At 35.5% G+C, this 14,879-nt stretch overlaps 4 protein-coding genes and 1 pseudogene across 4 annotated transcripts in view; all 5 read left to right on the forward strand.

Annotated features, from left to right (window-relative positions):
- LOC104790272 overlaps positions 1-322 on the forward strand; it is a 1,310-nt gene extending 988 nt beyond the window's left edge. The window contains exon 3 of the mRNA XM_010515984.2: positions 106-322. Coding sequence (XP_010514286.1) covers positions 106-115 — 10 coding nt within the window. The 3' untranslated portion in view covers positions 116-322. The remainder of the gene's footprint in view (positions 1-105) is intronic.
- Positions 1,683-3,077, forward strand: LOC104790273. Its single transcript, XM_010515986.1, has one exon. It carries the CDS (start codon positions 1,763-1,765, stop codon positions 2,861-2,863), a length of 1,101 nt encoding a protein of 366 aa, XP_010514288.1. The 5' UTR covers positions 1,683-1,762; the 3' UTR covers positions 2,864-3,077.
- LOC104790274 (proteasome subunit beta type-5-B) lies at positions 5,219-7,565 on the forward strand. The gene is made up of 8 exons (XM_010515987.2): positions 5,219-5,325; positions 5,540-5,670; positions 5,769-5,898; positions 6,159-6,265; positions 6,553-6,687; positions 6,799-6,902; positions 7,004-7,104; positions 7,205-7,565. Exons 2-8 carry the CDS (start codon positions 5,551-5,553, stop codon positions 7,324-7,326), a joined length of 819 nt encoding a protein of 272 aa, XP_010514289.1. The 5' UTR covers positions 5,219-5,325; positions 5,540-5,550; the 3' UTR covers positions 7,327-7,565.
- LOC104790275 (cytochrome P450 71B37) lies at positions 8,541-10,354 on the forward strand. Its single transcript, XM_010515988.2, has 3 exons — positions 8,541-8,893; positions 8,971-9,551; positions 9,626-10,354. The coding sequence occupies exons 1-3, from the start codon at positions 8,584-8,586 to the stop codon at positions 10,238-10,240; spliced, it is 1,506 nt and encodes a 501-aa protein (XP_010514290.1). The 5' UTR covers positions 8,541-8,583; the 3' UTR covers positions 10,241-10,354.
- Positions 11,373-14,879, forward strand: part of LOC104793914 — a 6,756-nt pseudogene continuing 3,249 nt past the window's right edge.

Below are 14,879 nucleotides of genomic sequence, written 5' to 3' on the forward strand. Positions count from 1 at the left end.
CCCCCCCCCCCCCCCTCCACTCAAAAATCAAATCTTTTACATCTTTTGTGTTGTTTTGTGGTTAGTAAGATCTTTTTTTGTTTTTGTCATTGTTCTTCTTTGCAGAGGTTTATGAGAGCTGAAGCTGAGCCAACAGTGCTGCTATTACCATTCATCAGTATCTTATTTCAATGTTGATCAGTGTTAGATATAACATAACACAGTTGTGGTTCAGAGTTTTTTTTTTTTTTTGTTCATTTTGAACTTTTGATGAATGGAATCAAATGTGGAATTGGTATCTATTAGTTGTTGTTTACTCTATGAATAACAAAGGCTTCTCTTTTCCTACGTTTATCATAATTATTAGGGAAGAACATCAGATACAAGAAGTATATATGTACTCAAAGTTGTTTCTGGGATCTTAGATAGTTCGTGACAGGGTACAGTGCGCTGCTTCTCTGCTTGCACTGTCTTTCTTGTACCCTGAGATGATTCTGCTTTAAAGCTTAGGTTAACTCTTTCCAGAGATGAAGTAAGAGCAAATACTGTTTCCTGACCAATCTGTGATTGCACTGAAGATCCTTGGAAAGTACCTTTTGTATAGGTTTAATTGGTTGTTTGCTTCCTCCTCTTTACTAGTATCTGTTTGGTCAGGCTCGACATGTAGTTTTCTTTGTCAACTTTTGTAGTAATCGTCATTGCAGAGTCTTAGGTTTCATGTTTGATGCTGCAGAAATTGATCAGAGAACACAATACATATGCAGAAACAAAAGTGTTTAGCATCAGATTTGCAGTAACCAGATCATGGCCTTCTTGATCTATAGGAGACATATCTTTAATATGTGCGTAGTTTAATGATCTATCAGCTTGCATCAAGGAGTCATTTTTTTCTATCTTCTCTATCGGAAAGTTCTTGAAGAGGATCAATCAAAGTCACCATTTTGGATTCTAGATCATAATAGGTTTATCTTCCTTACCTACTAGAAGAATGATATTGCAAAAGGGTTTAGCGGAAGAAACTTTAGGAGTCCAATATGATGAGGTGGTACGTAACAACGACTCCTTCTCTTAAACATTTTACAAATTGAGGTGTCTGAGCTGCTGAATCTGAACACATTCACAGCATTTGAGTTTTACTTGTGTTGCATTTGACCTTTTTTACCAAAATGTTACCATTGTTTGTTAAAAGTTCATTTCATTTTCTCAGACATATTCGTTAGAGAAACCCAAGTGCTCTCAGACTCAACATCTTTCCCCCGGAATGAGCTGAATAAAGATTGATTTACATATATATACTCCAGTGATATGTTACTGTAAGTTCCTTAACCAGTCTAAACTAGAATCGAGATCTTTATTGGGGTTTTGGAGAATTTGGACTGAGTATTTTAGTAATTACATCTTTCTTGATACACTTTTGAATGAGAAAAGAAAGAGGTAATGTTTTTATAGTTTTTTTTTTTTTTTTTTTTTTTTTTTTTTTNTTTTTTTTTTTTTTTTTTTTTTGTTTTGTCTTTAGAGAGATTAGAGTCTGATTTAAAATTAGTGCAAGGAATCTACAAAAAGATTACTTGCTTCGTTCTATCACTTTCATTCCTTGATTTTGTTTTCAACAACAAGAATCCTTACTTGAACTTGTCACCAAGTTATTCTCTCTCCCTCTCTCTCTATCTCATTTAGAAATTAGAAACAATTCAAATCTCTCTCTCCCTTCTCATTCTTTCATCTCAAGTCTTTACTTAACTCAATTTCCTTTGATGCTTTTTTAGCTTCGTACGTCCTCTAAATGTCTCATCATGATCACTATGAAACCAACCCTCATTTCGCGCGAATTCCAACTCAGAATCCACATCTCAAAGGCGGTGGTGCTTCTACCTCACAAACATCTCCACATCAACCTCTCATCCCACCCATTCCACACCACAAAACCCCTAAACACAAAACTCCACACCACAAAACCCCGCAACCTCACCCAGTCGCTCCACCCGGAATCCTAATCAAGTCTCGTGGTCGCCACCGTGACAATCCAATCCAAGAACCAACACATTCTATAATACCTTTACCATTAAACCCAGAAGACAAACTCCCACCAAGAAAAACTCCAAACTCTGCAAAAAGACCATTACTATTAAGCCCTGAAGATCATCATCATCAACAACAACAACAACAACAACGACCTCCACCACCACAACCACCCCCACGTGGAGGCGGGTATGGATCAACATTACCTCCAATACCTAAACCAAGTCCATGGAGAACCGCTCCAACACCATCACCGCATCGCCGCGGTGGTCCACGGTTACCACCTCCTTCAAGAGAGACAAGCACAATGACATGGTCAGCTGCATTTTGCTGTGCAATATTCTGGGTCCTTCTTATTCTCGGCGGTCTAATCGTCCTAATCGTCTACCTCGTGTACCGTCCTCGTTCTCCCTACGTCGATATCTCAGCCGCTAACCTAAACGCTGCTTACCTCGACATGGGGTTCTTGCTAAACGGTGATCTAACCATTTTAGCAAACGTCACAAACCCAAGCAAGAAAAGCAGTGTGGACTTTACCTATGCGACGTTCGAGCTTTACTATTACAACAACCTCATAGCGACTCAATACATTGAACCGTTCAAGGTTCCAAAAAAAATGTCGATCTTTGCAAATATTCATCTTGTGAGTAGTCAGGTTCAGCTTCAGCCAACACAGAGCAGGGAGCTGCAGCGTCAGATTGAAACCGGTCCGGTTTTGTTGAACCTAAGAGGAACGTTTCACGCACGTTCCTACTTTGGACCATTGTTTAGGTACTCTTATCGGTTGCATACTCATTGCAGCGTTTCGTTTAATAGTCCTCCTTCAGGAGCTATGCGAGCTAGAAGATGCAATACCAGACGCTAGCGTTTTGCGATTGCCTTTGCTCCTTTTCTTTTCATTTTTTTTTTTTGCCAGATTTAGAAATAATTAATATTCTGTATTTATAGGTCTGACAAGAATTGTTAAATGTTAATGGTAATCATTTTATTTTAATTGCGTCATTAGTTTTTGTAAAGTAGAATGTTCCAAACTTAAGAGGCTGTTTTAAGACTTTTAACTTTATAAATTTGACACGGAAGGAGAAGAATCTATATATAATAACAATCCGAATAAATGCGACCAACAGTTATGTTTTTTCAATCGTACCTTTTTAATATTTTCCAAAAAGTAGTGATGGTTCATTAAAACGGTTATTTATGAAAAGTTACAACGGTTCACTGTAGAGTTGTGTTTATTGGAACATTCGTATCGTTTGAAATCTATATATATATATATACATATATTTGTATGTTTGAACTGTTTTCATTTTTTTTGTCATGACAAAATAATATAAATTTTCAATATCACCAGTTTTTACAGCTTTCTAAATTATTCTATAGCATTATTCTTTTAAAAGTAAAAGAAATTCCTCCAATTCTTGATTTAACAAAAGATTTTTAGAATGATGAATCTAATTTGCAACTTATAGTTAATTTTAAATATAAAAATTTAATAAAAATAAGTAGAGTTTTTTTTCAACAGTTAGATGGATTATATAGTTACTTTTTGAATTTGACATTTTCAATATGATAATAAAGATGCATTCTATTTAAAATCAGTTTATATGAATTATTAGGTATAATCAAGTGCAAACAGTTGCGATTTTTCGTAATACCTTTTCGTAAAATTTTGTTTTTGTTTTTTATTTTTTTTAAAAAATTCAAACGGTTATATCTGTTTATTGTAGAGTTGTTTCTTTTCACTATATTTTATTTATATTTTTCATCACAACTTTCGTTCTAATATGTGTATGACGTCATTGACGTGTGTCTATTTAAATAGTCATGTCTTCTGAACTCTCTTTATATTTGTCTCTTCATCAGTAACCAACAAGTTTGTTAAAACAAATTTCTCATTTTATTTTGAGTCTAAATAATTAAATATCAATATCTAATATTCAACGTTATTCTATAATCTAAATAAAAATTTAGAAATCCTTATAGCAATAGAGAAATTTAATACGACTTAATATAGAATTTACAGTTGCGTCTTTTTATCGTAACTTTTCGTTAAAACTATTTTAATATTTAAATTTTATTTTATCATGTTTTTGAAAGTTGTATGTTTTAATTTCAATTTTTCTTTGATATAGTTTCACTCATTATTAAATACATTTTTAATTATAATTATTTAATAAAAATTACATTTACTCATTACAACCATTAATTCAATATTCTCAGTTAAGATCACTTTGTCATTATGATTTTTTTAATTGTAGCTCTTTACCATAATTCTTCATAAAATATCTTATATATTTATAACATTTTTTTAAACCAAACATTAAATAAATTAAAAGATTACTTCAAGATTGGTTGCCCAAACAGGAGGATAAGAGTTTACAAAAGAAGTTTCAAAAATTAAAGATCTTGAAGATCGGACAAGACAATCTGCCCTAACGTTGGACTCACGAGGGATCTTGATCAAGGTAAAGGAAGGGAGATAATACTTGAAACAGTGTTTTTTGCAAAGTTACATCTATTCTACATAATCTTGTTTGTTTATAAGTTTTCATTTTGATGGTTGTGTTTTTTGTAACATTTTATGTTTAATGTTTATGTATTCAAAATATTCTATTACATTCAAATGATTTCATAATGTATAGTTTTAAATTTTAAATTTATTTATTTTTTTCTAAAATACTTCCCCCGCGACATCAGGAGGGAAGGGGGTGAGTCCTAGTAATAATAGTATTTAAGGAACATTTTAACATGATTTTTCATTTTACTTTTTGGTCTAAAAGCCATTGCATTATTTAACTATAAACATTTAATGGTCTGTTAAAATCAAATGTAAAATCAATGAGGATTCGATCAAAAAATAACACTGGCTTCCAAGTTCCAACTGTAATTAACAAAATTAATTAACGAATAACACCTGATATAAATGATCGAAATCTTTTGACTTGTCTTACTAATTATTTTTATATAATTAATAATCAAAGAAAGTTCATTTTTTGTGTTCAAATAATCAAAGAAAGATTAAAGTAACTAAGTAACTGTAGACGAAAAAAAAAGACTAACGGAGAGAAAAGTAGAAAAGTAAGTGTAATTCATAGAATATGGCACACATAACGAAGAGAAAAGTAGAAAAGGCCCACTTATGGCCCATTAAGCCCAACATAATAAAAACTATAACACGAAATGACCCGACCCGACCCGATCGCCCATATCTGGCCCCGTTCATCAGTTTGCCCGGAGCACAAGAAACATCCTTCCATAATTTGCTTTGCCATTCTCCAGTTTATCTCACACAGTTCCTTAATTTCGCTACTCAATTTCGTTCTTCAGGTATGTATCAGTCCCCTAACTGTGATTATTTTGACTTTACAATGAACTATTAGGGTCTATGATTTATCACACACACGAAAGTAATCTCGTGTTAGATCCGATTTGATCTGTGAAAGGAAGCTCCTTTTGTTAATACCCTGATTTGGGTTTATCTAAAGCTTCATGATTTTGCATAATTTATTGAATGGTTTGGTGATTCGACGATTCTGTATAGGAATTTTGACAATGAAGCTTGACACTAGTGGATTTGAGACAAGTATGCCTGTGATTGGCTTTGGATCAAACAGTGAGATGCTTGATGGGGTTTCGTCTGTACCTTCGTTTGATCTTCCTCGTACAACTGATGTGAGTTTGAGTTTCAAAATTCAGTTTTTGTTACAGATTCTAATACTTTTGAATTTGATTATTATTTAATTGTGGGATTTTGTTTTTTTTTTTTTGAGTTTGATGGGTTTCAGAAGAAATCTGTGGAGATGGTGAAGCCTGCAAAGGGTACAACTACACTTGCGTTTATCTTTAAAGAAGGAGTTATGGTAGCTGCTGATTCTCGAGCTAGCATGGGAGGATATATCTGTATGTTTCTCTCTTTGAATTTGCTTTTTTTTTCTTTTTTTTTTTTATGTTTATTTCATATCTCTATATGTGTTTGGTTGTGTCTTTTGACCTCTCTAAAGATTGAAGTAGATTCTTGCTGGCTTTATTTCTGTGTTGGATTGTTAAACGAAGTTCTTATCTTTATTATGTTTGCCATTGATATTGTACATAGAAGAAACTAGGCATTTGTGTGATTGCTGATGTTTTGTTTGTGTGTTTTACATTTTTGTCTAATCCAGCGTCGCAGTCTGTGAAGAAGATTATTGAAATTAATCCTTATATGCTTGGTACAATGGCTGGTGGTGCTGCTGATTGCCAATTCTGGCACAGAAATCTGGGAATTAAGGTACCTAACGATCATTTTTTGCTAGCTTTCTGAATTGTTGACTACGTCTATCAGTTATCTTCATTGCTGTGGCAATCTGGTTCCGTCTCACCTCTCCTTTTTTCATATAGCTAATCTCCTTTTTTGTTATGGAGTTGATGTAGACAAGGGCATACATATGGGTTCTTTGATTTCTTGTATCTAAAAGCTTGTCCCAGTTTATGCTATTGTAGTTTGTTTCCTAACTTGTATACCAAAACTGGACTCTATGTCTTTAATAGAGGGTGTGGTTTATTTGTTTATCTTAGTGCCGTCTACATGAGCTGGCAAACAAAAGAAGGATCTCTGTATCAGGAGCCTCAAAGCTTCTTGCTAACATGCTCTATTCATACCGTGGAATGGGACTTTCCGTTGGCACAATGATTGCTGGATGGGATGAAACAGTCAGTACCCCAATCTTTATATCCAAACCGTTATTTCCTTTCCGGTCTATAGTTTCACTCAGCAAAGCGAAATGTTGAGACGCTAAAATTGTATAATCTTTATTGAAATAGGGCCCTGGATTGTACTATGTTGACAACGAAGGAGGACGACTTAAGGGAGACAGATTCTCTGTTGGTTCCGGTTCACCATACGCCTACGGTGTTCTCGACAGCGGGTATTTCTCTATTTCAACCCTACTTCTCTTTTAGTCACAATCCCACACCAAAGTTTCAGTAGTATTATAACCACTCAATCTTATGATCGTTTTGTCAACAGATACAAATTCGATATGTCGATTGAAGAAGCCTCAGAGTTAGCAAGGAGATCCATCTACCACGCTACATTCCGTGATGGAGCTAGTGGTGGAGTTGCTAGCGGTAAAAGAACAATCATTTCTTCTGGCAATACATTATTCTTGTGATTGTAAGTTTGTAACTTTACAAGTGTATTTAACTTTCCCTAATCTCTATTGATCAGTGTACCACGTTGGGCCTCAAGGATGGACGAAACTCTCTGGAGATGACGTTGGCGAGCTACATTACCATTATTACCCAGTGGCTCCAGCCACCGCGGAACATGTTATGGAAGAGGCCGCCTAGTAAACACAGTGATTCTCTTATCTTTTAAAGAATTTTACAACATCACATGGCTAGTTTTCTTTGTTGATGCTAAGAACAGAATCATAGGTTCATGTTTCTCCTGTATCGTTAATGATGTAGACTTTTAGAGTGGCCACCATTTTCCGTGACCCTATTTATATGGGGATTGCATGCGGGCAAACATTTCTTCATCGGGATAAAATGTTTGAACAAAACCTTCTATGAGCTTTTCTTTTCTAGCCAGTTGAAGTTAATTATGCTACGATGATTATTGAAGTAATTAGTTAGACTTGATTGCTAATGGAAACCCAATTGCTCTCGATTAGCTTCAGTCTTGTATTAGGTCTTGTGTTGGATCAACCCCTATATATATATTACGTACAGTGTTATAATCCTGTCTTTGTGAATCCTGTGATCATCACTTTGACCTTGCGAAGCTTTTGAATCAGATCAAAATCATTACATGTTTGCTACACTAAAATCTTTGTAAAACAATATCATTAGTCATGACGTAAGTCAAAAGGTTTTAACATCCTGTAGAGATATTAAAAAATCTATGATAGTAGTTTGATTTTAGTTTAAAAAAAAAAAGAAAATAACTAAACTCTAAAACAATATCATGACGTAATTTCCAATTATAAATTTTTTAAGTAAATTTTTTTGTGTGTAAACTAAAATAAAATGTGGTGACAAATAATATTCTTGTGATTCATGTGATTCAAAATATCTTGGATTCTTTGGTCACCTAACCAAATTATTCGACTTTTTCCTTTTTTTTTCTTCTAAAATAATACGTTTAACGATTTGGAATATTTTTATTTTGAATAAAAAAATGTAAATTATTCTTGAGTGAGAAGAATTGTTTGTAGAAGAAATTGTTCAAGGACAGTAGTTTGAAGATCATAATTTGTTCTCCTTCGTATCAGAGCACATCTGCTTACTCAATTTAATTCACATCTCTTTTCACCTGAACTTTTTTTGTAACCAAAACTTTATCAAATTAAGCTGATGTGATGTGTAGGTACTAAAAGAAACTAATTTAATCATTTTATACAGTAAAAGAAAATATAAATAAATAGCCACAGGCCCATGACACATATACGGTTTTGAAAAAATGATTTATTATACATGCAAATTGAGTTAAATTATTATTTCTTTTAAAAGTTAATATTAGTGAGGATGTCAGAAAATAATTGAAGAGAGCAATATTGCTATACATATGTCTTTCTTTCCCTTCATCAGCCATCAAATCAACAAATGGCTACAGTTTGGTTTCTATCACTTCTCTTTCTCTCTTGTATTCTCCTTCTTGCCGCTTTGAGACTCAAGAAGCAGCGGCAACATCAAGGGAAACCACCGTCTCCTCCTGGATTTCCGATCATCGGCAACTTGCATCAGCTCGGAGAATTACCACATCAGTCTCTATGGAGACTCTCCAAAAAGTATGGTCCTGTGATGCTTTTGAAGTTTGGAAGTATCCCAACAGTCATAGTTTCTTCATCTGAAACAGCAAAGCAAGCTCTGAAAATACATGACCTCCATTGTTGTAGCCGTCCTAGCTTAGCAGGTATCACTCAACACATACTTAAATTTTGATTTTGGTTTCTTTGTTCATAGGATTAAACAAAACATATATTTATTTAGGACCAAGAGCGCTCTCATACAACTACCTAGACATAGTTTTCTCACCTTTCAATGATTACTGGAAAGAATTAAGGAGGATTTGTGTCCAAGAACTCTTCAGTGTCAACCGAGTTCACTTGATACAACCCATTAAGGACGAGGAAGTCAAGAAACTGATGGATTCCTTCTCGGAATCAGCTGCTCAGCAAACTCCGATTAACTTGAGCGAGAAGTTAGCTTCTTTAACAGTAGGCGTGATATGCAAGGCAGCATTTGGTGTGAGTTTCCAAGGAACTGTACTCAACAGTGACAATTTCGACAAGTTAATCCATGATGCATTTTTGTTTTTGGGGAGCTTCTCTGCCTCCGATTATTTTCCAACTGGTGGTTGGATCGTCGACTGGCTCACAGGTTTACAGGGGCAGAGAGAGAGAAGCGTGAGAGGTCTCGATGCGTTCTATGAACAAATGTTTGATATACATAAACAGGGGAACAAAGAAGGAGTTGAAGATTTTGTGCACTTGCTCTTGAGGTTAGAGAAAGAAGGAACTGTTCTTGGATATGGCAAGCTCACAAGAAACCATATCAAAGCAGTCTTAATGGTAAATATACGCAATTCAGTTGTAGGATTGTATTACCTGATTATTATATAATTCTTTTAATGGTCTTATTACAGAATGTTCTTCTTGGAGGCATCGGCACATCTGCAATAACAATGACATGGGCAATGACAGAACTTATGAGAAACCCGCGAGTAATGAAGAAAGTGCAATCCGAAATTAGAAATCAAATTGGTAACAAGTCAGTGATCAGCTTGAATGACATAGATCAGCTCCACTATCTGAAAATGGTGATCAATGAAACATGGAGGCTACATCCTCCAGCACCTCTTTTGGTTCCAAGAGAAGTTATGTCTGATTTTGAGATCAACGGCTACACGATTCCAGCCAAGACACGACTTTATGTGAATGTTTGGGCTATCGGACGTGATCCGGATACTTGGAAAGACCCAGAGGAGTTTCTTCCAGAGAGGTTTATTAATAGTAACATTGATGCAAAAGGACAAAACTTTGAGCTATTACCATTTGGAAGTGGTAGGAGAATGTGTCCTGCCATGTACATGGGGACAACAATGGTGGAGTTTGGTCTTGCAAATATGTTGTATCAATTTGACTGGAAATTACCGGAAGGCATGGTGGTGGAAGATATCGACATGGAAGAATCTCCTGGCCTCAATGCGAGCAAGAAAAACGAGCTTCCACTTCTTCCTGTAAAGTTTTTACATCACTGATCAAGTAAAATAATTAAGCTTTTCTTGATTTTAATAAATATTGTAGTATAGTATCGATTGTACTAAATAAAACTAAATGGTGTGTTTCCGGTTTAATCAAGTTTGTTATGTCAAGTTTGAGAAAACCCTAGAAGTATTCGTTTTATTGTTTTCTTTACATATGACAAGAAAAACTTTGAAAATGCAAAATCCTATATCGTATATATGTTTGTAAATCAAGTTATCGATTAATATTTATATAACAAAATTTTTTTGTTAGTTCCTTGGTAAACAAGATTCTTGAAGATGTGATGATTGTCTTATAGACCAAGCATATAATCTCATTTTTTTTAGTGATTTTCATTTCTATAGCCTACTTTAGCTACGTGGCTTGTCAGGCCTGACCCACAGGGGAAGCAAGTAAAACCAAAGATTCGGGGCCCAAAATTTTAAAAATGTCTTTCACTTAAAAATCTGTTAAACAAAAAACATTTTTTTAAGGATATGTATAAAGATTTTGTTATTTACACGTAAAAGGCCTTTTTCGTTTGTAGGATATGTAAAAGACCTTAAAAAATCAAGTTGTAGCCATTTGTAGAAAATCTATAACTTTTGTCATAGGTGAAAAACACACATTTTTTAAATTTTGCATAAGGCCCTCGTTGGGCCGGGGCACTGTAGAAGTTAGTAACTCAAGAGTCAAGATATTTTTTCTACCCGGCCGGGTTTATTAATTACTCTGTAACTCAAGAGTCGAGATTGTCGTCTCTATTGGGTTCTCTCTTCGCATAGTAGACAAGAAAAACAAAAAAAAAATTTAAACAACGTCAATAATGTCAAGAACGACGATGGGCCAATCTATTAAATATTTCCATTACAACCACACATAACTTAAAAAAAAAAAAATTGATGGTGCAAATGTATTTTTTCTTCTCATTATGTGCTAAGGAAATTTTTGAAATTTGGAGAGGTCAGCTGGTGACTCCCCATTCATTTACCACCGTTAACTAAGAGACAACATTTCTTATCACAATCAACTAAGTGAATAACCTTTCCTTTATTGGTAAGAGATCTCAAAATATCTTCATGCTATTTTCTTTTCCTCTATAAAAGAACAGTAGAGTCCATCATCTATAGTGCATAAATCATAGCAATGGCAAACATTAAAGAAAATAATGGAGAATATGGAACCAAGCTCCACATAGCAATGTTTCCATGGTTAGCCTTTGGCCATTTGGTTCCACACTTGCAGCTCTCTATGGTCATGGTTCAAAAGGGTCACACCGTGTCTTTCATCTCCACTCCTCGTAACATCGACGGCCTCCTCCCACGGTTACCGGAGAATCTCTCCTCCGCCCTTAATGTCGTTAAGCTCCCATTTTCCAGCCACAACAAACTCCTGGAGGACGCCAAATCCACTACAGACGTACCATTGGATCTCGTTCCTTATTTGAAAATCGCGTTCGACGGATTACGAGTTCCGTTGACGGAGTTTCTTGAATCTTCAAAACCTGATTGGCTTCTCCAAGATTTTGCACCTTATTGGCTTCCTCCGATAGCTAGCCGCCTTGTAATCAAAAATGGATATTTCAGTGCTTTTAACTGCTCGCTTCTCGGAATTCTCAAACCTCCAGGGTTCCAGGAGTACCGTACATCGTCGGAGGCTTTTCTAACTGAAACAACCCGACCCGTTTTTTTTAAAATATATATCACATAATTAAGCACCCATAATACTTAATTAAACCATCAAACCACAAACCAATAACAACCAATATGCACCCCGGAAACATACCAACAAAAGGAACATTCCTAACCATTCTAACCAACAACCTAGCATGCTACTAAACCAGGTTCCAACATTAATAAACATAACCAAGACTAACACACAACGAGACCCTAGATCATCCTCCTCATCATCGCCTTGATTCCACGAACAAACCTTGCCTTTAACTCTTTTGCAGGAAGATTCTGACTCAACAACGACGAATCCAACCCTTAGAAGCCTTCTCCTTTGTTCATAACACAAGGTATTCACTCCACAGCAACAAATCTCTCAATCCAAGCCAATAATCACACAAAAAAGCCTCCAAACTCTCAAGAACACTTTTCTCCCTCTAACTCTCTCTAAACGGCGATAAAACACGTAAACCCTCGACCTGGGTCGCTTCTCCACTTATATACCCGGTTTAGACAAACCAAATAAACCAAACCAACCCAAAATTGCGAAATAAAACAATCTGGTCGAACCAGGGGTGTGTCGATCGACACCCATCCCCAAATCACACTATTTGGTTCATGGATGTTACACTACCGCAGCCTAAATGGGTTCCATTCCAAACTCCGTGATCAACAGGTCAATTAATACCTAATATGCACTCAATCATGATCTAGTGGTATCGTCGTAACACTTTAGGATCGAATCCACAGGGACCTAACAATTGCACTATGAAACTATGAAGATCGAATATAGCTAAGACATAAAAAGGAAGTTTTGTGAAACAAGTAATTATCAAAACGGAATGTAAATAAACTGTTTTAAATCAAAAAATAAATATTGGGTGCAGAGAATCTATGGGGAATATTATCTCGGACTATGATGATTAGATGGGGATGCGTTACGCACCGTTCTAGAACTCAAATCACGGTTGTAAAGCTAACCTACTTCTGCAACATTAACTATCTATGCAATGTATTCACTAAACCCTAAACCGTCGTTTGGATCTAGCAAACCAAGCAAGCAATAAAAGTTTAGGTTTGATCTATTCACAAGGTGCCTCAACTTCAACTTCCATTGGCTAAGGTCTACCTTGCTCACCTATGATCTTTTCTAGCAACTCAACAACATTTTCGGTGCCCCGATGAATTAAACCTATGATCATAAACTAGGTAGCTAATCTAGTTTAGGCTTTAAGAACAACAATAGATGAAGAACAAAATAGATCAACCCCAAATCTAGATCACCATCGTTAGAGAATCATAAACCCCTTTGAAACCAAAAACCCAGTAGAGAAACTACTCAGACATGGAGAAACGGAAACAACAAATCAAAGATGAAGAAGACATAATTGAATTGCAAAAGAAATAAGGAAGGTTTAGAAATCTTCTCCAAGGTGTCAAGAAGGATTAGAGATCTTCTCCCAAAGTTTACAAAAATCAAAAGCTGAGTAGAAATAAAAGTTTATGTCTCTGGAGGCTGAGCCTCTAACTTAAATATCAAAATAAAACCCTAAAAGTTGGTTTAAAACAAAAAAGGAAATGTTGCTTCGGGTACGGGATCGGTCGATCCCGAATGTAGATCGGCCGATCCTGGATGCTTTTCTGTGTTTTCTCTATCTGCTTGCTAGTTCGATCAGTCTTCACTAAAATGACTCCAGATGCTTGTTTCCATCCCCAAAACACTCAGTTTCCTTCAAAAGCAAACTAGAAGCTGTACAAATTCATAAAAAACTAAAAAGACTCTAAAAGCACACTTTGACTCAATAAAAGACTCAAAACAAACCTAAAAACTATGGTTAAAACCTATAAAATACATACACAAAAATTCCCCCGGACTTGAATCTTTGCTTGTCCTCAAGCAAGAATAGACAAAAACTCAAGATCAGAGAAAATGTTTGAAAGTGGAAACTCACATATTCTTGGAAACCTCTTCTTTGCACTCTTCATCAAATCAAATTAAGAACTACTTTTTGTACTCTGCGCATGATTAAAATCAACACACCCTATTCTGAACTCCACAACCTTAAAGAACCTTCAACATCCCCATTGTTGCCTCTCTAAATCAGATTAGTGAAAAATGTGTGGTCTCACCGAGAATATATCGATCACTGAACTTATTGACTCCTTGAACCTTTAAGTGCCTAAGAATTCCTTCATATGCTATCTTTGCTCTCTCTTTTCTCACTTCCAAAGGATCGATTTTTCCCTAATTTTCTAGGGTATCATTGTATTTTTTTTATCGATCCTTTGCTCTTTTCTTTGGGACAGGTTTCCATAAATTCTGAAGGATGCACGGGTTTACGCACAACCCTCGGTTCACTTGTTTATTACCTATATCCTCTCTTTGTCTTCTTTTATTTTCTCTTATTTTCTGTTTTTTTATGAGTATTGAAGGGAAGAGAGAGGGGAATCATACTTTGCGAGGAGATTCATGTCTTGTATTGCATAAGGGAGGAGTCTTGTCCAATGTATCCCAAGTCCCAAGGCAAGAAGTTAAATCCGGTTAAGTCCTTTCAAAGCTAGAGCAACGCATGATCAACTTAATGTTCTCGTCAGTGAGGGACTTTTGGGGCGTGTTGATTCTACTCATGTTCATTCCAAGCTTCATTCAAAAATCAAAAGTACTAAAGCAATCATTAGAGTGTTAATTCAAAGCAAAGACTCCTAGAAATGATCAGAGTGTCCCAACATTTTTGACTCAATAAAAATAAGAAAATGACTCAAAGACTCGAAAAATCAAAAGGAAACAACCAAAGAAAACGACATTAGTAACTTGGAGACATCCCTCCCTCAGACTTACTTCACACCGTCTCGGTGTGAAAGCAAAACCAAGGAAAGAACGAATCTCTCAAAGAAAATAAGAAAAATGAAAAAGAAAAAGAAAGGAAAAGAAACAAAAACCGGTGATCTCGCATCTGGTGTTGGAGTGGTGTTGGCAAGGGTG

Source organism: Camelina sativa, chromosome 6 (genome assembly GCF_000633955.1).
Source record: "Camelina sativa cultivar DH55 chromosome 6, Cs, whole genome shotgun sequence".
In the NCBI taxonomy this organism is placed as follows: Eukaryota; Viridiplantae; Streptophyta; class Magnoliopsida; order Brassicales; family Brassicaceae; genus Camelina; species Camelina sativa.

What these genes read in the sequence shown, in the direction of transcription:
- LOC104790275 (XM_010515988.2), top strand. Translation starts at nt 8,584, where the DNA reads ATGGCTACAGTTTGGTTTCTATCACTTCTCTTTCTCTCTTGTATTCTC. An exon ending in TAGCCGTCCTAGCTTAGCAG is followed by an intron (nt 8,894 to 8,970) that starts GTATCACTCAAC and finishes ATATTTATTTAG; the next exon opens with GACCAAGAGCGCTCTCATAC. An exon ending in ATATCAAAGCAGTCTTAATG is followed by an intron (nt 9,552 to 9,625) that starts GTAAATATACGC and finishes GTCTTATTACAG; the next exon opens with AATGTTCTTCTTGGAGGCAT.
- LOC104790274 (XM_010515987.2), top strand. Translation starts at nt 5,551, where the DNA reads ATGAAGCTTGACACTAGTGGATTTGAGACAAGTATGCCTGTGATTGGC. An exon ending in TACGGTGTTCTCGACAGCGG is followed by an intron (nt 6,903 to 7,003) that starts GTATTTCTCTAT and finishes TTTTGTCAACAG; the next exon opens with ATACAAATTCGATATGTCGA. An exon ending in TAGTGGTGGAGTTGCTAGCG is followed by an intron (nt 7,105 to 7,204) that starts GTAAAAGAACAA and finishes TCTATTGATCAG; the next exon opens with TGTACCACGTTGGGCCTCAA.
- LOC104790273 (XM_010515986.1), top strand. Translation starts at nt 1,763, where the DNA reads ATGTCTCATCATGATCACTATGAAACCAACCCTCATTTCGCGCGAATT.